This window comes from Temnothorax americanus, unplaced genomic scaffold (genome assembly GCF_048541705.1).
Source record: "Temnothorax americanus isolate GAGA-0224 unplaced genomic scaffold, ASM4854170v1 Scaffold39, whole genome shotgun sequence".
Lineage (NCBI taxonomy): Eukaryota > Metazoa > Arthropoda > Insecta > Hymenoptera > Formicidae > Temnothorax > Temnothorax americanus.
The window spans coordinates 978,744-1,005,866 of NW_027509536.1; the positions used below are offsets into that span (position 1 = coordinate 978,744).

At 36.2% G+C, this 27,123-nt stretch overlaps 2 protein-coding genes across 5 annotated transcripts in view; one reads left to right on the forward strand and one right to left on the reverse strand.

Annotated features, from left to right (window-relative positions):
- Positions 1 to 26,961, forward strand: part of LOC143902207 (uncharacterized) — a 50,730-nt gene extending 23,769 nt beyond the window's left edge. The window contains exons 3-4 of the mRNA XM_077414915.1: positions 22,049 to 22,283; positions 24,139 to 26,961. Coding sequence (XP_077271041.1) covers positions 22,049 to 22,283; positions 24,139 to 24,296 — 393 coding nt within the window. The 3' untranslated portion in view covers positions 24,297 to 26,961. The remainder of the gene's footprint in view (positions 1 to 22,048; positions 22,284 to 24,138) is intronic.
- The window catches only part of LOC143902209 (uncharacterized), a 451,988-nt gene that overhangs the window by 326,596 nt on the left and 98,269 nt on the right, over positions 1 to 27,123 (reverse strand). The gene's annotated exons all lie outside the window — the stretch shown is intronic.

The following is a 27,123-nucleotide window of genomic DNA, read 5'->3' on the forward strand; positions in this document are numbered from 1 at the left end:
GAATCCCGTTCTGGTTAGCAAACTTTTTAAATGCTATATTGTTAGAGTATCGTTATATATGTAAGCGGCTTTTAATCTCCACGGAGATTCACAGACGAGTCCAACTGCCGAACTAAAGCAGATCACTCTCGGTAAATGACCCGATGTGTAGCCGTTCTTGACACATTCTCGAGTACATGCGAGCGTGCGTTTACGACTGCATTTTCCTTAACCCCCGGGTCGGACATTTCGTCTCCGCGAATAACCGGTGGCGTAGCGTCACGTTCGTTGTGGATTTGCCCGGGCAGCGAATAGCAAGTAAGAGATGATCTCTGGGTCGTTGACGATCGGTCTGCATTTCGCCGTTGCAAGCTGAATCCTCTACAAGACGGCATCTTGACCTAGGTATTTTCCGGTATAGCGGCAGCGGTGAAGACTCAATTTCGAGTACTTCTCCCGGAGGCCCTTCGGCCTTTCAGCCGATCCCCTTACGCTCTCGTCTTTACGCGCCTCCCTGAGCATCGTCGAAATGCTATCCGAAGGAAAACGCCATATCGAACGGCCGAACGAGTTGTACCGATCTTCAGCGTGCTCCAGTTGAGCCGGCGCAATGGAACTCGCTTTTGTTACCGTTAGACTCGGGGTCCCTTCGTTCGTCGATTTTTTTTTTAAATTAGTCGTGAAGCATATTTAATTTTTAATTTATTTCAGGAATGCAAATTGTAAGAAAAAAATCCGAGTTTTTTATAAATTGAAAAGTAATACTTATGTTATTGCGTACATAAGACAAGAAATTATTCTTCTAAGTTCATATAGCTATTAAAGCTTTTTAAAAAAGTATAAATTAGGTAAAATTAAACATATATCATGATTTATTATGTTTGCCGTTTAATAGAACTATATTCTAAAGTGTAAGAAATTTAAAGAGTAATTAAAGGAGGTTTAAATTTTATTCTAAAGTGTAAGAAATTTAAATAGTAATAAAAGACGGTTTGAATTAAGATTAAGAAGAGATAATTAAGTTGATAGTCTAAGAACGTGAATTGCTTTTAACAAGCAGGAATGTGTAACGATTATTTGCAAATTATCGCTTCTAATTTAGTCTTCGGGATACCGGAGCAATGAGCAGTCTCTGATCCGCGCTAGGTAAGTAACGAAGTAATCTGCACGTACATAGGAGGCGTAATTACCAGCGGCATTAACTGCGGCCACCTTTGCGGTATGTTTATGATAGCGGTATGTATAGGATTAGTTCTTCGGCATTTACATCTCGCAGCTCGTATGGATAAACACAAAGTTATCGTGAGCTAAAGTGTATATAGTAACGATCGCTTGTAATCAGCGAATTTGCGGCCGAGCCTTATCTACCTGTACATTGTCCATACAATGCAGCTTGCTTACCGCGGTATCAACCTAAATACGTCTATATACCATTCAGGAAATCTCTCATTATATCACGGGAATTGCGACAACGACGTGATCATAATTGTTGCTTACGCTCAGTCACGTACGTGGAGCTTTCACCACCTAACAGCGCACCTACTAAATTATAGTAAGTCAAAACACACACACACACACACACACACACACACACACACAATAAACGGTTGCAGATTAACAAGCGCGGACTAATAATATAATTGCGAGAATTGAGGAATGACAGAAATTGCGCGAATAATTTTATTTCAAAATTTAATTGGCTAAAATTTTATCCTTCTAAGTATCAAATGTAAAAATTATGCGAGAATATCTAATTAAAGCTGGATGATGTGAGTATCCAGTACAATTTAAATGTCTAATTACATGTCGACGTGATCGAAAAATAATTGCCGCAAAACTGCTCCCCTATTGAAAATATCCCCGCAGATCATTATCATGTGATGCATTATTCCGCGTTATAACACGCTAAAATTTACGATGAAGCGAGATTTTGAGAAATGGAAGTTAAAAGCAATCCGCCTACATATTAGATGCGGAATACCATCTTGACTTTTGAATCGGCAAACGAGCCGGCCGTGGATAAGACCTCTCGAGAATAAAACGAAAGGAGCCTCGACGACAATCGAGCGAGAGGATATGAACCGTTGGAAACTTATTCAGAAATCACGGAACGGAGTAGCAAAAGTTTTACGGTCGAGTTCTATGGATAGCTGAAAATTAAATCCCACTGAAGGTGGGGAATGTTCGATCTTATAATGCGCTCCAGTGGCAATCGGCATATGATCATTCATCATAGCCATTTCTCATCTCTTTGCACAAGTTGAGGAACGCCGATAATAATTCAATAACCAACGCTTTGACTAATTTCGCTTAAGACCACTCGATATATGAAAAATTGTTATGAACGAATAGTCTTCAGATCTGATATCAGGTGATATTTAGTTTAACGATATCTTTTATACCTTAATGATTACACGAATACGACAATTTGCGATTTATTCTTGGAAAAGTAAATACTATGGCAGCTATAAATGTTGGTTAAATTTCTTAAATGTATATCACCATTTATCGTCATATATCATTGAATATATAATATTTGCTTTACGCTTTATTTACTCTTCAATTATTTTATATCATATTAAAAGTCAATGTAGCAGTTATATGCATATTGCAAATTTCTACTTTAAAGTTTTTTTATATAGAATATCCATTAATAATTGGTACGCTTGCCGAGAAAAACGCCCAAAAACAAAGCGATATCATAAATACATATTAATGACTTAAATTTTATTTATCTATCCGTGAATGTATAATTAATTTCAGAAATATACAAAAGATATACGTAATACAAGAAGCATGAAATATACAACTCCATTTTCTTTAACATTTATTTAACATAACTATTCGTGTCTCTCCACAACTTTGCGATGTAAAAACATTCTCATGAAAGGTCGGACACGAATTACCCGTACGTGCGGTCGACGATGCAAATGAAACAATTGACGTAAATATTTGACGCTGCGTTTTATACATTTACTTTTTGCTGCGTCTGTGAGTTTAAATAGAGCTGCATAAAACACGGCTAAGACAAGCGCAAGACGGGCTTTTCGCCTGCCCGCTAAATAAAACCAAGCGTGTCAAGTGCGGTATAAGAAGCGACATGAGATGACATGCAGAGCAACACAGTGGAAATAGCAGCCTTTGCAGGGCTGCTTTTATATTTGTAATGCGCATTGTTGAGCACGATTCTGTCTTATCAAATATACATTTACATGAAAAAAACTACACGTAAGCAGAAAGGCAACTTTTAGGCGAGGATTTGATGAAAATATTAATATTACAAATTATAGTCAGTAATGGAAAAATATCACAGTTTGCCACGAAATAAGATTGATCTTTTTTAAATAATTGATAAAGAAAAGAGCTCTCTCTATAGACTTACTATCACTATATTACATTCTGTTTAAAGTTGTAAAATGTATATTTTTTATTAAAACATCTGCTCGGATATTAAAATAGTAAAAAAAATATATCTATTAAATTTGATAAATTCAGAAAATTAATTTTGTTAAATGAAGGATAATAGCAACGTATATATAGTAGAGAGAAAATTATTTTAATATATTTATACAAAAGAAAACCTATATATATATAATTAAATTATTTCCAAATTATATCAATTATTCACAAAATAGAGAAAATGCTAAAAAAAAAGATTGTAACAAAAAAATTATAACTTGTACATATATTCTTGATCAAAATATTTTAATTTTTGAATTCTGAGATCTCTATTTCGCGAGATATATAAGCGAAGAAGCTAAATAGCGTGTTTTCGCGTGCGACAATCAGATATGCGCAATAATGATTTTAAAATATTGCACGTCGGCGGCGCATAATTTACTCGGGGGCTAGCCCGATCATTAACAAATATCGCGAGGAGATAAAAACTAGTCGAAAGAGGAAATGAATCGGACCGGAGGAAGCGTGATTGCGCGGTGCAATGCGACGGCGGCGGCGCGGCGGTGCGGCGACGGCGGCGACGGCGGCGACGGCAATAAACCACAAATCATTGTTTTATGAATATTCAGAACCGGCCGCGAAAATAACGTCGGTTGCGGAAGATCGATCGGCATTTCCTTCCTTCCTCTATCCTTATGCCGTCATTTTAAGCTCGCCTTATGCAAATGCGACCGCGTTCGACACCCCTCGTCCCCTCCGCATTCGCGCGCTCATCCCTCCACGTGGACGTGCACGCGTGCGATTCCCAACGGTTCTCGCGGTGACGAACGGATGAACAATGATGCCGAGCCGTCTTTCTCCCTTTTATTCCGCCTTCTTTGGGAAATCCCGCGGTTAAGAGATCGGAAGAAAAATGGTTGGTAACAATCCGCTCTCGCGACCTGCCGAACGAAGCGGGAAACCGAATAAAGTGCCGGGACGAAAGAGAACGGGAATTACTTGCATCTTCTTTCTTTGCTTTTTTTTTTAATTTAGTAGCTACGCCCGAGAATGAAATTACCGAAGTCTATCGTGAACTTTCCGTACCGTCCGCGATAAATTCGTGTTGCCTTCCGCAAACGTTCCGTTGGGAACATTAGAAAACCCGTCGTCTGTGACTAATTCGCGCTTGATTTCCTCGCAAGCGCATCCAAAAAAGAGATTCACAACGGCGCATTTATGTTATTGCGAGAGAAAGAGAGAGAGAGAGAGAGAGAGAGAGAGAGAGAGAGAGAGAGAGAGAAGCAGAGAAAAAGGTAGAGAAAAAGTCAAAAATGAAAATCTAAGTGAGCCAAACGTTTCACCTAATTTAGGTAATTAGATTCCACGAATCTTTAATAATTGAAGTGCCATTCGGACGCTTTCAAAGTACGGAAATTACATTCATTATTTCCATTAAGCTCGTGCTTTCGAAATATCCGAATGGCAGCCTCGCTCATGAAATAAGCTGAAAAACCAGATGCAATTCTTATCCAGCATGTTCGCGCAACGAGCACCCGTACGTTTTTTATTTCGCCCTGAAAATATATGAAATCTCTCCGGTATATTTTCGCGCCGGTGAACGTAATTTAATTACCGCCACGAATGTTACCTGATATTTGTGAATGTGGATGATTAAAAATGGTATCTGCCATTATTTTAATAACTTCCATAAAAGCCAGCCTCGGGGCGCCCTCGGGGTTCGAGAAGGTTGCAAAGCGCGCGGTATTACATAACGCGGTATATTTTTCAATTTTCCCGTCTCCGGAATATCGCCCGGACAAATTTCAAAGCTCAAGAACTGATTCTGATATATTCTTGGTTTACCGAAGACGACACACACTCGCCGAGACGGACACGATGTCTCTTTCACACCGGTGCGGTGTAATTTCCGCGGTTGAGGAGCAATGAATTTAAGTTACGGCTTTTGATGGCCGCTGGCTGACCGTCACGGTCTATTTCATTTTCTCTTTATCTGCTCTTTCGCACGCGCGGTGAATAACAGCGAAAGCGATCGATAAGGATGATTTGCGGATAATACACAACTCTATGTATCATTTGCATATAAATTTGCGTGTACATAATAAACGTGCTCGAGTTTATATGTCTGGATGTTAATAATATCCTTGACAAATATGTGATATTAATTTTCAGTCATGAGAAATTTAGTGGAAAATAGTGAAATTCTCTGAAACATCTTAATCATATTGAAGATTAAGTTTCAAACAATATTTCTGCTGGAATTTATACATCTGGAAACGATTGTTAAACAAGATTTTTTTAATTTGTATTTTTGGAATTTATTTCTTTAAAGCCCTACAGAATTGATCAACGTTGAGTTTGCATAATTGCATCAGTCTGTCTAGTATAATCTACGCACAATTAAACACGCTATTAAAGTTTCCTTCACAAAAATGACGAAATTTTCCAGTTAATCTGGCATAACGGTTGACGCACGGTATAAAGAACTAAATATCCAGTGTATTCAGATCTACGAGCGTTTTAAACTTCCGCGACGAGGAACTCTGGCCGAACACTTGGACGACTGGATTTTCAGATCTGTAACTGTTCGCAAGACAAATACACGAAGATCTTCGATAAAGTAATAGTTCTGCAAGAGTCGAGGGGCGAAAATAAGGGGGATGCTCGCGGGGGATATTCTACGAGAGTTTGTAGCCGCTTTGATCGAGCGGAGACCTCACCGGGTCTGCGGCGGGAAAGAAAACGCGAGTATCCGATCCCTTAAGTGTCCCCCGAGGCGGCGAACAAACTTATGATATTTTCCTGTCGGCGGGAATCATAGGTTTAGGCAAATAACGCTTGATATTTTGAGCGGACGGACACGAGCGGGTTTGAACGTCGCGACTTTCTTATCCGCATATCATTCAGCTTTCCGCTGAAGCAGCGTCCAAACTTACTCGCGCAAACTTTACCGCACCGCGGCATGAACATCCTCGGAACGGGAGGAAGTTGCCGTAACATGCATCTAACACGGATTTCAATGAAACACATCGTATATATAAAATTTCAACGCCGTAAACATCCGAAAACTAGTTAAAACTGCCAAAAAGCGAGACGGTATGACAAATTTTATCTGCGTTGCGATGTTACTTCTTAAGAAGGTTCTTCTCTCACTTACAGTTAGAGAAGTAAAAAGATAACTAATTTGTGTGAATAACAAAAACGATTTTTTATAATTAAAATTACACTCTCTTTGCCTTATGTTCAAAGAGATTATTTATATTTTTACTTCTTAGTTCTTCTACCAATTGTATTTTTTTTTAACGCACCTGGTCTTTTCCTGATTTTCTTAGTATTTTAATTTTCTAGAGATATTATCAAAATATTTTAAAAATATATTTTCAAGATTTTAAACTTGGGAATAAATGGGAAAAGTTTTAAGAATTTTTAAATTTTATATTTAAAAGTTTCTTAAATTAAATTAAATTTGATTTTTGTAATATGACATAAATAAATTGTAGATAAAAACTACGATAAAAAAAGTAACGTCGAAAATGTTACTTTTAACACCGCGGCCGCGTTTGACAGAAAGCTGTGAAAGTAATTAATTCGCCACGTGGTTGGTCATAAATCTTGGATGCGCTTCTCATGTGTCCGTGATAATACGCTACTGTAAAATTAATGGAGTTTATAGCCGAACGTCGAGTTCGCGGTAAATTGTACGAGAGTGAAGCAGGTGAAATGTTTCCGACGAAAGCCACGCAGCATATATTCGCAGCATAGAATACGCTCTAATTATACACCGTCGCAACGCAATTATCCCGGGTATGATGAAGCTATTACTGGCACCGTGAACCGGCAAAAATAATTTTCACCGCTGATAAAACTTTCCCGTTGTCGCACGTTTAATCCAAAATCAATTCGAATCGGATGAATTTGTTCGAAATTGTCTCGCCGTTGAAACTCTTCATGAATATTTTTCATTGAAACTTCTGCTAAAATATTCTTCATAATTCTGTCAAACGTATATCTTTCTGTGTGACACTACGAAAAGTTTAAATAGACAAAATAATTGTTTTTTATTGTAATTGTAATTTTGATTAATAATTTTGTAATTTTGTTTCAAAATATAATTAAATGTATGCGTTGTTCTTTAAGTTTTATACTTCTCACTAATTACCTATATTGTAATCAAAAGGAAAATCAAATGTTAATTCTTTCATAAATTTCCTAAAATATATAGCATATAGTTTTTCATTATTAATCTTAATTAATTAAAAATATAAAGAATTGATCTACCATTTCTTGCTATATTAAAAAACTATATATATATATATATATATATATATATTTAATAATTTAATTGTATTTTTAATAATACATTTAATAATAAATTGAAATTACTCTTTTCATTATAAATGTAATGTAAAGCTGTCTTATATATAGCGATAAATCGTTTTCACAAAGAAATTGTTTTCTTATATTACGAAATTGTTAACAATTGTACTGTAAATTATTTAATATTTACAGCTTACAGCTATATGTCCATCGCATTTAATCCCGATAAATAAAATACATTTGCTCTGTTTAATCAACAATTATATTATCGTGAACCGGCAGCTTGTAATCGAGATCGGTCAGACAAAATTACGTTCCTGTGAGCGTATGAAATCAAAGTGAAATAAAACACGGACAATTAATGTAACTGAATCTCTTCCGTTAACGAAAAGGCAACAAGATATATTAGACTGCACCACCTGTATTGGGTATTTTGCGAAATTATTGTACATCAACAATTTGTATCATACGCTAAAATCGATTATATAAATACAATTAAAGACAAAAGTTAAATAACATTTTTCAGTTAAATATTACCTGTACGTTAACAAAAAAATTGAACTTGTATTTTAATTTGATTTGTATTAGTGTTAAAAGACACACATTATGCATAACTAAATTCCTCCGTGCTGGGCTAATGCAAATTCTACTCAGCCTAATTTACGCTGCGTCTCCATAAATTAGCATAATAAGTATGCCATGCCGTGTAACAATGAAATTAGCTTGTTGAGTCGGAACTATTATTAAAGTATAATTAGAATGGTTAAAAATAAATAAATTTGAATAATAAGATCCCAATAATACAATACACATAGATAAAAAAATACAAATATCTTAAAGGTATAACAATTATATCTTTCTTACATTTAAATTTATGTCTTTCGTTACACAGAAAAAAGATATTACATAATATATTCATGAAAAATGATTTACTATTAAAATGCATTGCAAAGAATATTAATCATATTCTTTTTTAAAGATACGTTTGTTATAGAAATTATTGCTAGAATAATATTTCCTTTAATTATACCTTCTTTTTCAATTATGCAAATTTGGTGATGGTTTTTAAAACGAAGGAGATACGACGTGCAAACGATATTATGATCCTTTAATTCGATGAGCGAAGCACAATATTCTAAAATCGCGTCGAGAAATATCGCTTTTTATTCCATTTCTTTGTACAATCTGCTAACCAGGTGCAAGTGTGCACACGCATATCGCGTTTCGAATCTGCAGAACGAAACAAAGCGTCGTTAGACTTGAGGTCTGCATTAAGCTCAGGTGACTGAATGATCGCAACGTAATCCCAATTACATCAGTTTCGCGGATTGCGTAAAAAGCTTTTCTACGACGTGCGAGTGCGCGAGTTAGCTTGGGCCGCTCTGAAAGCATAGAACGCGTCACATCGCATATTTCGCGAAGTGGTTTTGTTCGCATCCCTCGTTTTTATTATCATTTATACTGACGTGTACGTATATGCGTCAATTCGCACCCGGCAAGACATATTATAGCGCAGGCAGAAATGTGGGAAATGAGAAATAAGCTTGGCAGTATGTAATTAGAAATATCATTGCACGCTATTAAGATTGAAAACGAGTCAGCTTTGTGCTTGTACGTAAATTTTAACAGAATAATTTAATAAAGTGAAGAACGTATGACATTTTTATTAAATTAAACGTTGACAGTAATGCTTAAATTATATAATAAATAATTATTTACTAGAAAGAAAAGACATATTAACTGACACAAGATTAATCATAAATATTTATTTGCTATATATAGAAATGCTTAATTATTTTTTAATTTACATAAATAAATATAAGTACATAATAACAAATAAGGACATAATAACATGACATATATAAATGATGTACATGCATAAAGAAGAAAAACAGGGAGAAGCGTAATATATCGTGGTTTATCGATTATTTATTATTCATTATTTCTGTGGGTAAAAGTTGACATAAGATAAATAAGAATGATAGAAAAGTAAAACAAAATAATAAATAAAAAATAAGTGAAGCTAAATAAAGATTGTAATCTTGTATTAGTGAGTGGGTTACATTGATATAACACAGTAAAGAAGTCTCTAATGCTGAAAATTTAAGCGTACCAGGCTTTACTGCACAACGTATTAAAAGGCTTAAACCTTATAAGTGTACGGAGACGGTAAGATCTCAGAGAGCTAATCTGGTAAAGCCAATGCTAAGAAACTTTAAGATCTCTACTTTATTCATTTCTAAAGAAGATAATTCATAACTTCTCTTCTCTATGTATTATAAATTTTCCTTTATCAATATTGCACTATATTTTCTTTCTTTGTATAATCGCTAACGCAACTATAGGTACTTAATTAAAATGCACAAGAAAGCTTTTATTACACAGAAGGGATAGAAAATTGTGCTATAATTTTACATATTTTTGATTTTATTAAACAGTACCAAACCAATTCTTAACACATAATAACTGTCCTTGCCCTTAAACATGCAAAATTCTCAAAAGTATCTTGCAAGTATACTACTTGCACGCCGACAAAATAAAATATGCTTGCTAAAAGCTGCTGTTGAAATTCGCGGAGTAATTTCATCAGAGTTCATAAGCGTCATTAAAGTTTACGCTTTAACTTTAAAGTGCAGTAAACATCGTGTACCGGCATCCTCGCGAAAAGCGCCGACCTTAATCGATACACGCCGGCGCGGCGTCGTCGTTCCGGATCGACAAACCACCGTCCCCTTGGGCGCTTTTTCCGTCCTTTCCGCTGCATCCGATCGTCGCAGAGCGACGACCAAGCTAGCTCAAAGGAACTCGGAGAACCATTAAACGATGCAAAGGGGCGACAATGGCCGTGCCAAGGCGACAAAGGCGATCGCACGCGTTCTTCCTTTATCATTCTCTCTCTTCACTAGTTCACTTTTTCTCAGTTTTTTTTTCCGAAGCGATAGTAATGAGAACATGCGAGATGCGAGAACTTACTTTTCAATAGAGAAAGAGGATCTTTACAATTTTTTCAGAAAGATTAATTACCGAATTTATATTATACAATATACAATTCTTGCAGCCAATATAAAATTGTTAGATGTAACGAGTAGTAATTTAAAATAATTTTAATATATACAGTATTTTTATATACAGAGTGTTTCATATAAAGCATTATAATTCATTTTTTATAAATAAATCTAAATAATTTTGAAGTAAATAAAATGTTAAATAAAGAAAACATTTCTTGCATTTCTTTAATTGATAAGATAAACGAAAATTTGGTGAAAATAAGTTCTAAAACATTTATTAAAAAAGCTTTACCTCTGTTATTAATAGTTTTATAATAAATAACTGCAAATGAAAATGGCAGTATGTTATATGAGACACTCCTTAAATTGGCTGATATTAAATATTAAATACTAAATTTTTTGACTGATGGTTCAGTATTCTACCTAATATTTTTTATTTGATTAGATTAAATTTAAAAAAACTGTGCAAAAATTTGATTATATTTTGTTATATTTATATTATTTTAAAAATGTCAAAGTTTCTGATAATTATAAAGATATCAATAAAATTAAAAACATCACGCACTCTCCGGCGACCTCTTTCCTTTTTTTCTGCTTTTTCTCCTCTTTCTCATTTTTTTTTCTTTCTTTCACTTTTCTTCAAATCTTCTTGTCATAGTTAAGTCAAAGCAGAAAAAGAAGTAGGAGGGTGGAACTCCAGGAGAGGAACTCACTGACCGGCTCGCCGGCAGCGAGAGGGTGAGTATTAATTACACGGGTACCTCCCGTTAGAGTTTTCCGGAAATTCGCGTAGTAAGTCAAGCCCGGGGACACTGGCACTCCGGTGGGCGAACAATGCCGGCAGGCCGCGGGAGCTTTCGCATTTGCATATGAATTGGTGGAGCCTGCAGATCAGCGACGCCGGTTCTGGGCCTCCAGGCACCTCTGACCACCTCCGTCGTCACCACCGCTGGCTAACGAAGGTGGACGCATACGGCCAGGTGGTTAACTGGCTGGATAGTTCGAATTATACCCTGAGAACGTTGGTTTGATAGCTGGACACTCGCTCGATTCTCAATAACGTCTGTTCGAACGCGATAGTACACTTCAACGGTCGTAGCAGCTTAAAAGAATCGAGCGTAGAATCGCGAATTCCCTTCGCAAAAATTGATAAACTTAATTATTTCGAAAATTCTACCCAATGTCTTGGAATTAAATCTCTTTGCATTGCTTTTAATTAATCTATCTTTTTACATACAAACAGCATTTCTGCAAAAAAAGAAACGGAATCAAAGGTATTTTTTCTGGGGGATTGACATTAGCTAGCTGTTATCAAACCAAATATGAAACTGCTTTGCCAGTAAATAACTATAATGATTTTTTATTCGATCAAACTGGCTATCTTTATTCAATGTGGTTGTCATGACGTTTTGACCATTGATACATTAAATAAAGACAGTCAGTTTGGTTACATAAAAAATCATTATTATTAGCTATTCTATTGTAAGACGTACGACAAAACAATGATTCACTCTCGCGTGCTGTAATTAGCGAAAGAGACTGTATATAGTGTATATATTCCGTCTCTGCTTGCTACGCGCAACGTCTTTAAATTACACGCGGTTAATTAAAGCGCAATTACGATTCGGTCCGCAGAGAGAGCCGTCATGAAATTACATCTTGCGCGACCTCTCCCTCTTTCGGCTGGACGAATTCCTCTCAGGGTGAAAGGCCCTGGAGGTTTACCTAATAGGCCGCGCGCGGCGCGCACCGGGTACCGAGATGTTTGCGATTTTGCGAGCGTAAACCAATTACACGTTGCGGAGACGTGGACCTCAGGAGTAACCCCGACGGTAACTCGCTCAGACACGCCGGTTCCAATCGATTCGTCGTACAGTCGTGTGTACGTACGCCAGACGAGATTGATATTGCCTCGCGACATATCCGCGACGGCAATTATAGAGCAAGGCGAAATTCGATAAACGTTTCTTTATTTGAAATGGGAACAATGCGTTCCTCTCATCGGTATGATTGCGTTTGCCAACACGAAACGTGATGGCATTGGACGATTGGAGAGTGAAAGCGATCGATCATTTGTAAGTACATTATATTTCTCGTTGGCAAATTGGCATATTAACACGAGTATGTAATGGGATTTCCATGTGAGATTAGAGACAAGTTATTCTGGACGAATATAGATATTCATGTTGGAAGAATAGTTTTTATTAAAAATTTAAATTTTTGTTCCTTACATGATCTTCACTAATTATAATGAAAGTTAAATATAAACCCAATTATTTTTGTTAATAATTTCTCAACAGATTTGATCCGCAAAATCTCGCTTTTTTGCGAGAGTTCATCGTTTTTTGCAACTGTTAAAGTTTCAAATTTATTTTCTTATCTATCGGTTACATATGAGCTTTTGTACATTTGTATACATGTATAATCGAATAAAAAAGCGCGAAAATAAAATGCACATTTTTCATTAAATAGTAAATATAGATACGTCCAAAATATTGTAAAATTACAAGAGACTTCTTTTATTCAGCAACATTTATTTTATATGTATATATACGTTTTTATTTATATACATATGCATACATGCACATATTATATATTATATACATATGCATGTATATACATATTGAACTCAATAAAGCATCGAGTAATAAAGAATCAAAAATTATTTTTTTTTCTAGTTAATAAATATATTTATCAACGAATTAGCCAAAACTTCCTCTTGTTTTAATCACTCGCTGCTAACACTAAATTTGCTCATCTCGCGTAATGTAGGTACCAAACGGAGAGATCGGCGAACAATGGAATAATGGAAATCCTGGAATGTACCGCGTATATGGAAGTCGGAGGGAAATTAGTTTCATTCTTGCAGCTACTTGTTTAAAAGGAATCCTAATTGTTCCCTCGTGTATTCGATCTCTAAACTCACGAAACTTACTGGAATCATGAATGTGGACGCGCATATATATCGGTGGTAGTCTTGTTGCTGCCGTCGAGGGTGTATAAATTTTCATGGATAAGTATAATATTATCTCGTGCTGCATATTTGAGTCCGTTCGTGCATATGTATTTTTTTGCGAGGGAGGAGGGGGGGCTCATCGAGATCTTCGCGATGTACTTTACAAGCGATACGTAACTATGCCGAGGGACATTGCATCGCGGACGATCCAATGGGAACTTCATCGTTTATTATTCCGGCACGGTTGTATAATGCCTGAGAAATCCTGACAGTTATTACAGCGGCGTCGCAGGGATTTCTCCCTCGTCCCACCGGATTTCGAGATTCAGCGAATTAATACGCCAGCGGAATGGATTTACAATGTTTAATTTACTACTTGGGTTGGGCGGGATTAAAGGCGCCGCCGGAAAATTATTGACGCATAAAACGGACGAGATGATGGCATTGGTACCCGCGGTTTTGTTATATTCGTTAAAATGGAATTGAAGAGTCGGATAGTCAATCAATAAGAATATAGAAAATTTTCCATGAATAGAAAAATTAAATTTGCAAATCTCCCGGTTGCTACTTGAACCAGAATCATGAGACAGTGGTAGAAAAGAAATTTGTTAAGCTGTATGTTTACCCACACACACACACACACACATATACATACAGTATTATGTATACAGAATTGTAGATATTTTATATTTTATGTCAAAATAAAATATAAAATATCTCGTAAATCATTCAATTTTTTGGCTATTCTAATTGTATTTTTTCTACACGGAATATTTCCAGAAATCGATTTACATAAAAAATAAGGTATATGTGTATATATATATATATATATATATATATATATATACATATATATACGTACAATATTTTTTTATGTAAATGTACTTATATGTGTTTTTGATATATCTTAAAAGGGATTATAGACTACGAAGCATAATAAATTTTTCTACTTGTCTTCCGAGTATGCTGCGTTTGCATGACTTGATTCTTATTCTACTCCTTACTGATGTATTCAAGCTCACGAGATCATAGCGTTAAAAGCACAAGTAATAAATAAAGTCGCGAGGTGTAAATTAAAACAATTACGACGATCTTATCTACTGCACGTAAGCAAATCATAAATTCAATCCGCGCTGGCTGACAAAAGAAAATGCAAATTTCGTTCTGGGAATGCTTGCAGTGGCACCTTGCAGTTTGTCGATCAATCATGCACTTGCCACCATGCCCCTCCCTATGCGCGTTACTCTTCTGAAAGTAATTAATATAAGAAACAGGCGGAGAGATAACGCGAGCGGCAAGCGAGCCGCAATTAGGGCGGGACGATGTGATTCAGATAACGACCTTGTTTAGATGGGGGTGCGTTCGAGAAGGTGCCAAGATATCAATGCCGATCGTCGCCATCAGATATTAACCCTTCACCCGTCGAAATCGCACCGCGAGAATACTGTTTACAACGGACGGTAATCCGCGGGTATCCCTAAACCTAAACCTACATTAACTTTAGCGCCGCTCTGAAAACCATGATTAAACCCGACGGGCACGGTGCGATTCCAGCCGTGCCATCAGGCTGTAATCGAGACACTTGGAAAATTAGCAATGTCCCGGAAAATGCTCTTGGTCATTAAGGAAGGCGTCTCGCTGCCAGACATTGCGTGACTATTTCGCGGTGTACGCTCCGCGTGGTAAACTTTCCGGGAACGCGGCACTGAGACGTGCTTACACGAAAATCTTCGGGCGTCAATTCAGATTCTACTCTCACGCAAAATTAATTTTTTTTCTCTCTTTATTCAAATTCAAACGTAGAATTTAAAATTCTCGGTCGAAACTATATCGACATCATCCGACTGATTGATGTCGAGAGTGCAACGACTTCTTCAAATCTTTAAATGTTTTAATTGAACAAGACCGATTTTATCGAACTCTTTCTTTACAGACAATTAAATAATTCATTGTGATTTGCAGTTTGCCATGGACAATTTATGAAGGCTTGTATTAAAAGAGAAAAAGAGAATTTCGCCGATCTTTCTTATGGTAATATTTTGACCGTCGTGCCGGTTTGTGCCGGGGCAACTTTCGTTAACACAGAGAGCGAGGCAAATAGAGACGTTGCAAAATATGCAAACATCTAGTTACGAAATAACGCGGACAATATTGCGCGAAGCTTTTGATTCGCGCGCGAAGGGGTATATATTCGCCGGCAACTCTGACGAGTCGCGGCGTCTTTCCATGATATTTCCATCGAATTTCGCGTTTTCAAGCATCCACCCGCATCTGTGTGGACGGTTCTCCATGCAATTACGCGAAAATTTTCGAAGCAAATATCTACCGGCAGCTCTGCGGCGCAAGAGGATGCTTGAGTTGTTTTGGGATTCCGGGCTACAAATAAGGGTCAAGGGGCTGTCCTGGGCCACGCCGAACTGCGACGCGACGCAATCCGACGCGATGCCGCATCGCGTTACGTCTTACGCGCGCGCGCGGCCGATGTTGAAGCGAGATTCTGACCCACAAACGGGCGAGAGAAACGGACACGCGGGGTGAGGAGAACGGCTCGAAATTCGTGGACAAACAGAACTATTCGTCTTTCTCTAGGCGGAACAATTTCCTTTGGAATTTATCTCGGAGACACTCGACCGTAGTTACAACGTGCGGAATAGTTACGATGCCTTGGCGCGTGCGCGACCGCGGATAAAAGGAGCAGGCATCTCGGTGTCGCGTTATGAGAACGACGAGCGTAACGCTGATCTTTCCCCTGATTTATCCCGGGAGCAGTTTTTTTACAGCTTCGCGACGCCCACTCAACATCGCCGCTAATTCATCAGAACGCATAAAAATTCAATTTATAAAAATTAGTAACTGGATAAAATGTATTAGTATTTTTTCTGAACAAGGTCTTTTCTAAAACATTTAATATCATAGTGATTAATTAATTTAAAATTACTGTACTTTCTATACCAGTATTTTAAGAGGTACTAATAATGCAACTCATTCAGAAACATTCTACTAAATGTGCAATTTATTAATTTATAATTGATTTTAATGCAGTTATTGAAACCCTATTAAATTGAATACCAATGTCTAGTTAGATTTCGCGTACAAGTGAACAAACATGTCACTAGTAATTAATAACGTTGTCAATAACAATCGACGATTTATTCAAAGATATTATAAAATCGATTATCTCGTAAACAGGTGAAGGGATAGATCGTTAAGCAAATCGTCGTGGGTCATTGTGTAATATGCATACAGACTTGTTGTTAGCGAAGCAAACGAGAAGGCGAGGCGACAGCCGGAAATGCGGGCACACGGTTCACAGATTTTCCCGGTGGGAAAGAGGATAAAAATAAAATGAAATATGGTGATTTATCGTCTAATATACGCGCCAGCCAATTTGTCCTGTTTCCACGCGTGAACTGTCTCGTGTCGTGAGAGCCTGTCCCGCAGGATGCAGACGGAAACACGGATTGCATTTCATAGAGTGGTCTCGATGGCCCGTGTGCATGATGCGCGCGCGCGCGCGCGCGATGAAATTACAAAATTTGTCTGGGGATTGCACACGTGAGTGCGGCTGACGTGTCGGCACTCGGCACCGAAGATACGCCAATAATTGTCCGCGAAATGAAATGACAATTATCGCAACCGATGGTGGACGAGACTTTACTAATCGTGTGGTTGTCATGCCATGGAATTGCCGAATTACACTGTTTATACACCTTGCACAGAACATATAACATCCATTGTCATTAGCGCTCAATCCCGTTTTGCGTGAAAATAAATTAGTAGCCAATGCATTATACCGTAAATTAAAATTATTGTGTTCTAAGTAATTAAATATTTCATTGTTTTAGCAAAAATGTTTCTTCGTTTTTTCTTTCGGTTTTCACTAATTGGCTATATTAATTTTTAAATCCGATACGATATACCTTAGAATATTTTTTTATTATCATTTTACATAACTCTAAAAAAAAAGAATTTTCTAAAGTAACATTAAATATTGGCAATCGATAAAGAAAAAAGATAGTTATTTAGAAATTATTAATACTTAAATTATTTTTAGAATTCTAATTCTCTTCCGCGACGTTGCTTTTAGGGCAAACAAAAATTTATGAATACATAAATAATTAATGCGCATTATCATGGAAAAAGCACATACGTCGACATAAATTCAGACGTAAACTACTGGAATTTTCCTTTCGTGTTTCCCCTATTTTACGTCAGCAACAAATCATATTTTCTACAATTTAATCTTGAGCCTGATTTATTGCCGTCACTTTCACAATGCAACTTCATAATTCCAAGAGACTATAAAACTCGAGAAAGCACTATATACATGATTCGCAATTGCAGAGCTACGGTCGTTTTCGTTCTGCAGCATTTATTCGGATATTCTCGTAATATGATAACTCCCCCGTTTTATGCGCCAGATAGAATCGTGAATTTCTTCGCTAGACGAACATTAATTACTTCGAAATGAACTCTTAATTAATTTACTGTAACACATTCTAATTACGAGTAGATTGAAAAGAAATAATGGAGACACAGAACGTCGTTTTTGTACCATGTCATTTTTTGAAAATCCTTTTGCTAATCTGAAATTAATTTTTCCTACAAAGTTTCTTAAGAAAAAGATCTATATTATTATGGTAAAATGATTATAGCTATATTAAGAATAAGAGATTTCTCATGAACTAAATCTAATGAAAGAAAATTATATTTTTTAAACATAAATTTGCTTTAAAATAATTTTCCTTGACATTTTTCCCAATAAAAATTGTCAACACAAAATAAATGTAATAGAAAGTGGAACATTGTATATCGCATATTGGAAATATACATATGATATAATATCCGATTTTAATTATAAGATTAATAGGATAGGATTTATTTTATGGCGCAATACGTAACAATAATAATAATAAACTAACAATAATTGGCACCTCATGTATAAAGTATTCGAACACAGAGGTAATCAAAATATAAAGTTACGATTTATCAATGTTAATAAGATATTTATTAAATATCTGTGCTAATAATATGTTGAAAAAGAACGATCATTATTAGAAAAAATTTACGATATTTACAATATGGATATTATTAAATTATATTAAAAACATACATGAACTACCAATAAAATTTCGAGAATTACAACAAATTAGATTATTCAAAATATAGGTATAATATTTGTTACAGTTGCACTTTATTACCATCATGATATAATGCTCCTGGTAGGTATTGCTTGCGCATTATCACTCACTTATTTGTATAATTTATTCGACGGAGGCAGGCGAATAAACTTTGAGTGCAAAAGGCTCGCAAAAAACGGCGCACTTCGTCATTTCCTTTATACGGCAAGAGTCATCACAGTAGACGAGAAATTGAGGGTAAAGAAACTGCTGTTGCCGTTGCCATGCCGTTGCTGTAGCGCGCTCGCAATTAGGATGAAGACGAAGACTCCAGACTACTCATTAACTTCGGTATGAACCGGCGAGCGTAGCGCATTAACGGGCTAAAAGTCGAAGAAGTAACAAGCTGGCATCCTGATGCAGTCTCCGCGCTGCCTGCCTGCCTGCCTGCCTGCCTGCCTCTGTTCCTTTTATTTCGCCGGAGTGTCGCCGGCAAATCTTATTTAAGGCAGATTTATCGCCACCCGGCTCTGAGATCGAGGTAGGATATTACGCCGGACCCGGATGCGCCATTCACAATGCGACTCCTCGACTCAAAAAGTGTCATAACTCAAAACCTGAGCGCCTCTTCGAGCACTTCCGCCGCTCCAGCACATTGTGTGCCAGAATCTGTCCTCTCGTCCCTGCACCCGTACCAACTCTCCCCTCTCTCTCCACCCCGCCTTTCTCCCACGTCCCGTTTTACTCACCCTCTCGTTTCCTCTCTGTACATGAGAGAGCAAATAGATTCTTCCGTTTTTTATTAATATGTGTGGGGACATACAGTCAGTAGCATCAAGTGTTCTGCAAATTTTTTCAACGTGTCATTATTTTATCTGAATGTAAAGTGTCGCGTTGGAATTTTCCGACGTTGGGTGTAAGAAAGATTTATATTCGTCCGATCTATATTCAATATATTGAATAGAATTTATGAAATTCTAGACTAATTAAATCACTTTAGATGTCTTTTATATTAAACTAGCATGCCCCGCCGGGCTTCGCCCCGGAGAACATGTGTATTAAGACACGCATCAAATAGTCTCTTTTTCTCTCTTTCTTTCTCTCTCTCTCTCTCTCACCCCCACCCCTCCCTCTCCCCCTCTCTCCTTCTCTCCCTCTCTCTATGTATTTTTTCTATGTATTTAGATATCTTTCTAGAATTAATTTTTTTTTTACGTGAAAACGTTTTTTTTTTTTTTTTAATAGTTATTCTGCTATTCCGGAAAATTCTACCCCTATGTCATATACTTGTGATAAAAATTTAGTCCAGCCGTTCTTGAGTTATAAGTGGTGTAACTAACCCGACTTTGTTTAAACCAAATAATGGGTTCGGCGTGTATGTACATACATAAATTGATTTTATTTCTATTTAAAATATAATCTATTTAAACATTAATTACATCATTTACTCTCTGAAGTATTATCAAATATGTTTGTAATACAATCAGTTGAAGTGTATAATTTATTAATTATTCTGTATACGGCTGCCGCATAAACAGCTCGTATTGTTAAAGTACGACGAGCGCTTTCAATTATTCGGTGATGCAAAAGCGATATCTGCACGATTTCTTTATCCTGACCGTCTCTAACTGTTTCATCATCTATGTCGATTCGGCCCCTGGGTATATCAAACGGGAACTTGCGTAAGGAAGGACGCGCATTAAGAGAAATGGACCGTGGGGAGCAGTTTTTCGGTCGCGCCGGTACAAAATCCAGCATCGTGACGTGAGCGTTGTCGCGCGTGACGGGCGTTCGATGTCATCGATCGCGGGCATCCTGATCGATACGCGCGTGTCGCGGGGCGAAAGAAACGATCCGAACGAGTCCGGCGATCCATTTTTTCGCTCTCCTTCCGCAACGAGCTGGCTCCATTAGTCCAGGGATTGGCCGATGCGCGCTTGAGCGAGCACCGCGGCGCTTTTTGCGCCGGCCGGACCGGTTGAATAATTGTGTTTTGCAACGTCCGCGGGAGCGCTTAGCCGAACTCTCGGGCATGGATCCAAAGAAGAATTAAGCAAAGAGGGAACTTGAAATGCGGATCTATAAAAGGCACAATGGCACCGGGCAAATCGCGCAGTTTTTGGGACGATCGCGAATCGCACGGATCAATCAGCCGTTAGCGCGCGAAAGGGGACACGATCTGGGACACAGTAATTGGCATCATGATTTCCGAAGTGAGTGCATATCGCGCGATTATCTCACGTGTCACCCTCAGACCGCTCGCCAACTTTAGCACTTCTTCATAGAAAGTCATTAAAAGCCGCATGTGTCAGCGCATATTATACGATCGTTGTACAATAGAAAGCGGAAATGTTCGCAATTTGATTGATTCTTGCAATCAAGATCGGAACCGGTAAATCTATTGTTCCATTCTCATTATATGATTTTTTCACACTTTTCTTAATTTGAAAGTTTTTTGGCAAATACTATCAGATTAATTTCTCTTAAGCAAAAATTTGAGAAGCAAGTTTTAAGCAAGGAACTATATAATGTAGTTAAATAAACAATTAAAGAAAGAATGTTATTTATTTTAAAAAATATAGAAAAATACCATCACGCAAAAACTGTCACGTAAACTTTATTCATCTTTTTAAATTGTTTCTAAAAAATGTGTTCTTAAACGTGAAGAATAAAACGTGCATTCTCAAAATATAAAATAGTAGACAAATGTAAGTATTTTAATAATAGTTTCTGCTTTTAATATAAACAGTACGTTTTAATTAAATTTTTGTTTCTGCCTTAATCATCACTAAATCTTTTGAATATTTATCCATAAATATTTAAAAAATACGTTTTATTATTTTTCATTTTTTTAATAAAAAACAATTTATTCTTTTTGTGTTTATGAATTTTCTCTCTTATTTTTACTTATTTTCTTCCAACAGTTTACCTAACTTTTATTCTCTTATTTTTTTTAAGTTGTAGATTCTTTACTTAGCTGTTTTCTCTTATTCGTCCAACATAATCGACTGACTTTCTTATCTTTCGTCAGCCAATACCGCAACCTATCATATTTCCACAACTAAATCTTTCTGTAGTTTTATCTCTTTTTCTAAGAGTTCTGTCTAAGTTGTTGTGTTCTTTTTCTAGCTATATACATTTTTTTTGTTTTTTTATTCCCAACTTGTCCCTATGCTTCAACATTTTCTATTCTAAATTTTATTATATACCTCGTAGCGTACAATTCACCAGATTATAATTTGATTAACGAGATTAATGTTTCTTGACAGGTCGTTCTATTGGTGCTCTCGACCTTGCTTCTGATCGACGCAAAGCCGGAAGGACATGCACACTCTTTCGCAAATTTCCACGGTCCTGTGACGGGACACGTACACGAAGTCACTTGGGATGATGATGACGGTCACTATCATGAAGACTACGTCGCTCATCCCCATTATGCCTTTTCGTACGGGGTCAAAGATCCCCATACGGGCGACTATCACGGTCAAAAGGAGCACAGGGACGGTAGGTTTGCGTAGTTTGAATGGAGATTAATCTCCTCTGCTTTAGGGGGATCCTTCTTGTCATCTCGTACATACCGCGAACTGGGGAGAATAAGAATAACCTACTTACGTACGCGGAATCGCGATGCCAAGCTCCGAGGGAGAAAAAGCTGACAAATGTACCGAGGTGAACGTAGAACAGACTGATTGTGCGAATAAAAGTGGCAACGTGACCTTTACTTGAGCAATTTTATAATGTTGCTCTTGGAATACGCAATGGAAAGCCACAGCATGGTAATTCCTTTGATTTAACTTATCTACACTTCATCGTTCATCGGACGAACGATCGACAGTGTTAAGAATATTTTATCAATGCCGTTTGCAATGTTAAAAATGATTTTGAAAGAATAAAGGAATTTCAGTGCGCTCGTTGCCATTTCTTCCTAGTTTCAATATCACATGTGCTCTACGTAGAAAAAAATTATATTACTTTCTCCAATATTTACTCAAAATAAAATCTATATGCTTATGTACACACAGAAAGAGTTATTTTCTTATTTTCAAATTTATTTATAAAAATGTTGTGTATATAATATATATGAGTTTCGTTTTATAATCAGTCTGCCTCGTTATATGCAATAATCACAATTCAAACACGTTGCTTTAGATAAGCGAATCTCGTCAAGAAACAAAATTTTCCATAATACTAAAGCAAATATTGTTCTTAATAATTTGGTTTTTCATAATTTTGTAATGGTATTTTCACAAAGCACGACTTTCTCTATATAAAACGAGATCATCGAGCGTCGTCAAGTTTTAACTGGAGCGAGAGATTTCGTAGCAACGCGCCGAGAGAAAAGTTAGGAACGATAAAAGTACTGCTAAAAAACCACGCTTCATTATTCCCGCCTTCAAAGGCAGACGGCTAAAAAGTTTATAACCATATAAAGCTTAGATAGCAGCTATTGATAGAAGAGTCTCGGAGCAACTGCAAACGCGGTATTCGCCAGCGCGAAACTAATTAGAGTAACTAGGACCAATTACAAATCTCGTTTATGATATATTTTAAAGCGGGAATATGATCTAAATTTAACAACGTGTTAAAATATGTTACAGCTATCATCTGACAGATTATAAGAAATTTATATTTTGATGGAGCATTAGCAGAAATCCACAATTGTGGAGATTAAACGTGAGCATACGTAAAAACATTAAATTAAATTGCAGTTAATCAATTATTCAAATTAATCCCATTTAAATAATTTTCTTTATTTAATGTTTGATGAGAGGCATGTTTCTACATTTAAATGTCGGTTGTATTACACAAAATCCACGTTTCACATTTAATAGAATCTGGATTTGATAAATATATTATAAGTTATAAATCACATAAACGGAATTACTTATACAATCCGTTTTTAATTTCTGTATTTATTAATTTCAAATTTACCTGGCTATAATGCCAATGAATTTAACGAGCAAAACGTACAAACATGAGATATGAATCTCTCTATAATTTTTTAATAAAGTAATAAATAAAAAATCCCTACATATAGTAAAATATTTTCCAAATATATATGTATTCTCATGAATTTATGCATTTTTTAATAACTTTAGCAGAGATCGTTTTTGTACTTTATTTCTTCTTTAGTTATAATAATTTAAACTTTCTTATTATTACGCGGAAAACATATCAACAAAATACAAGCAGTTACGGAATTTTAAAAAGAGCGAAAACTGGCGTGGTTTTATATTTCATCGCATTCACCCGAAACTCAATTCGTCTCCATAAAAAGAAGCGATAATGTATGTCCCAAATGTGCCAGCTTTGCGCGGAGCGACGCAAGACAAATAACTCGTACGTCGATGTTTTGCAGGCACAGACGTGTTCGGAGAGTATACCGTGAAGGAACCAGACGGCAATATTAGAACGGTGAAGTACCGCGCGGGCAAGGACGGATTTCACGCCAAAGTGCATAACAGCCACCGAAACGATCGTCAACAAGACGTTTATCACCATAACGATCATTATTAGTCCCGCGAGGTTGTACACTATCTCCTACCAAACTCGGTCGTTTTGCACCGTGCGATACTTTGCTATTTTTATATCCATTAACCTTGTTGAGTAGTCGTCGACATTTCGTTTATGTTGCATGCACTCATTAAAAGATCGATTAAGTACCTTAAAATTTTCGTTTCTCTCAGTTTTTCTCAGTGAGTCACTTGTCTAGTTTTATGGCTAGTTTCATAACGGAGTTATTATCATGAAAGTCTTTCAATATTACGAAGTGGCCTTAAAACTGTTGTAAAAACTCGACAAGTTGATCAATCGCACAATTAGCGGACTGAATTTCCTTAGGGGAAATGATTATTTCTTCCGAGGAGAAATGGAGTTGATTATAATCAACGAATTGGATTGTTAATAGTTCAATTTTTGAACAAAACTGTTTGGCCAAAGAAACAGTCTTGCGAAAATTCACCGTATAATTCACTTTCTGCATATTTATAGTCTTCTATATCAAATTCTGCTCTCTTATAAGTTAAGATATATTATTGTTAGAAAATGTTTGATTAAATAAACAAATAAATTGTATGTGTGTGTTAACGATCTATAAATTATAAAAATCTTTATTTTTAGATAGTAAGCAACAGAAATTTTAAACACACATGATGGGAAAGTATAATATACGCTATTAATATATCTCATACCCTATAATACGTGTTGCATCATAAAGAAACATTTATTATTAATAACGGATATATAAATACAAATTAGCAATATAAATTGAAAATAAATGAATATTTATTTTTTGTCAGAGTCAACAGATGTCTCTACATTTTTGCATCGCAACGACTGGATCACGTTATTGCTCCCATGAAATCACGAATATTTCGGGATTTCGAAATGCTCATTCGCTTTCTGCTCACCTATCTCAGCTCTCATACAATCCTCATCGAACGCTAAATGATTACCGCGTATCGCAGTGAAAGCTTATTGCGATATAGGCATTCGGCGAATAGACGTAATATTCGAAATTCAATTTGTTATACGGCCTATGCAGGCCGGAGGTATTGTTTGCTCCAAATTACTTTCCGTTCTCCTGCGAAGAGCACAAACTCATAGTGCTTGTGCGATCGAAAACCGATATGCAGAAACAGCCGAACGCCGATGAAATTTCGAAGGACGCAATATTTTTTAGCAAAATTGACATTCGCCGATTAACAATCTGATGGTTGAAGTGCTGTTATACTAGCCTCTAGAGTAGAGCAATTAAATAACTATTTTTAATTTGAGTCGAACATGGAATATTATATTCTTTAAATAAAAATTTATTTTATTGTGCGATAATATCTCATTCATGAAAATTAATTTAAAATGCAAGGAACGAAATATTCTGCGTTTATTTATATTCTGTAAAGCGTTTTAAATATTTCGTGATAACAATGGAAGAATTGGCTAGCAAACAGCGCTTAATCATTGTTTGACGAACAGTTATTATGCACACTTATAAAATTAATGTCTTAGCATTAATGTTTCAGTATTTTTGGAGCTTAGAGGTATTAAGCATTTCCGACGTATCATATCTAGACATTCATAATTTAGACAGTTCAGCATTTGTATGTTTAACATCTGCAATTTTCAAGCAACGTTACGTAAATATAATTCTCCTACTAGTAGTAAAAATGCTCGACGTTTTCAAGTAAAAATAATGTAATTGTAAACACAGATTTCTCATGTACGATTAATTAAAGAATTAATTTCAAGCGATTGTTGGGTAATTTATCCACGAATTAAGTCATGAGTTGAATAGCACTTGAGGAAATCTCTAGCTGGGATACGGTATTATACGGTAGTTTTTTACGTTGCAGTTTTCGTCTAAATTATATTATTAAGGAAAGCAATAATGATAGTACGAAGTTGTCATTGTTGAAGAGTGACAGGTAATTCAACTATTAATTGTCACATTTTATTTCTCCTCACGCAGTAAGAAATAATTAATTTTTGAAAATTGTTTATATAATATGCAAAAAATGCTTATAATATGCAGAAACAAATTAAAACATCTTTAAAAGATAACATCTATGATATAAAACTTATTCGCGAACAAATATACGTACATCCCGTTGGGAAATACATTTTATGCACATATACTATATGTTTCACATAATTTCTTCTCGTACATATAAATCACAAAGATCACGAGACGTGTCTTGCCAAAATACAATAAAGGTCCGCAAAATGTCGATATTCCATTCTGGATGTGTCCACGTGTAATTTACATTCGGCACACGGTCGAGTGATAAATCATGAAACAGGGTTGGGAAGAGTCGCGTGCATGGTAAACACCTGATAACGCACTTTCCATAACATGCAATATCATAGAAAATAGTAAACTTGCTGAGTTTGTACATATAGTACGTTAATTGACGATATCCCGCGTTAAACTCTCGCATTTCAGGCTAGTGAATAAATGGGCTTAATTGCATTTCTATACAATAGCCTGTATACGCGACAGACGCCACCGTTGTCAGCGGCCGTGTACGTAATCTCGTTCCTGGAAAAACGCATCATGTGTTATCTGCATTTTATACGTGGCTGGTTATTATTAAATATAGCATGTTTTATCTTGGTAACAATAAAATTATTACGAACGCTTTAGAAATATTCCAATTATTTGGAAGTGTAAAATAACAGAATTTAATTTTTTAACACACAAATAGCAATTATTGATACCGCGTTTATCTTAAGTATTTTAAGTGATCAGACGAAATAATTCGAACATAATGTCACGTGTTATTTAAAAATGTGTCTACATTTAAGAAAACCTAGATAATATAGATATTAATTTTCTTTTTAATCA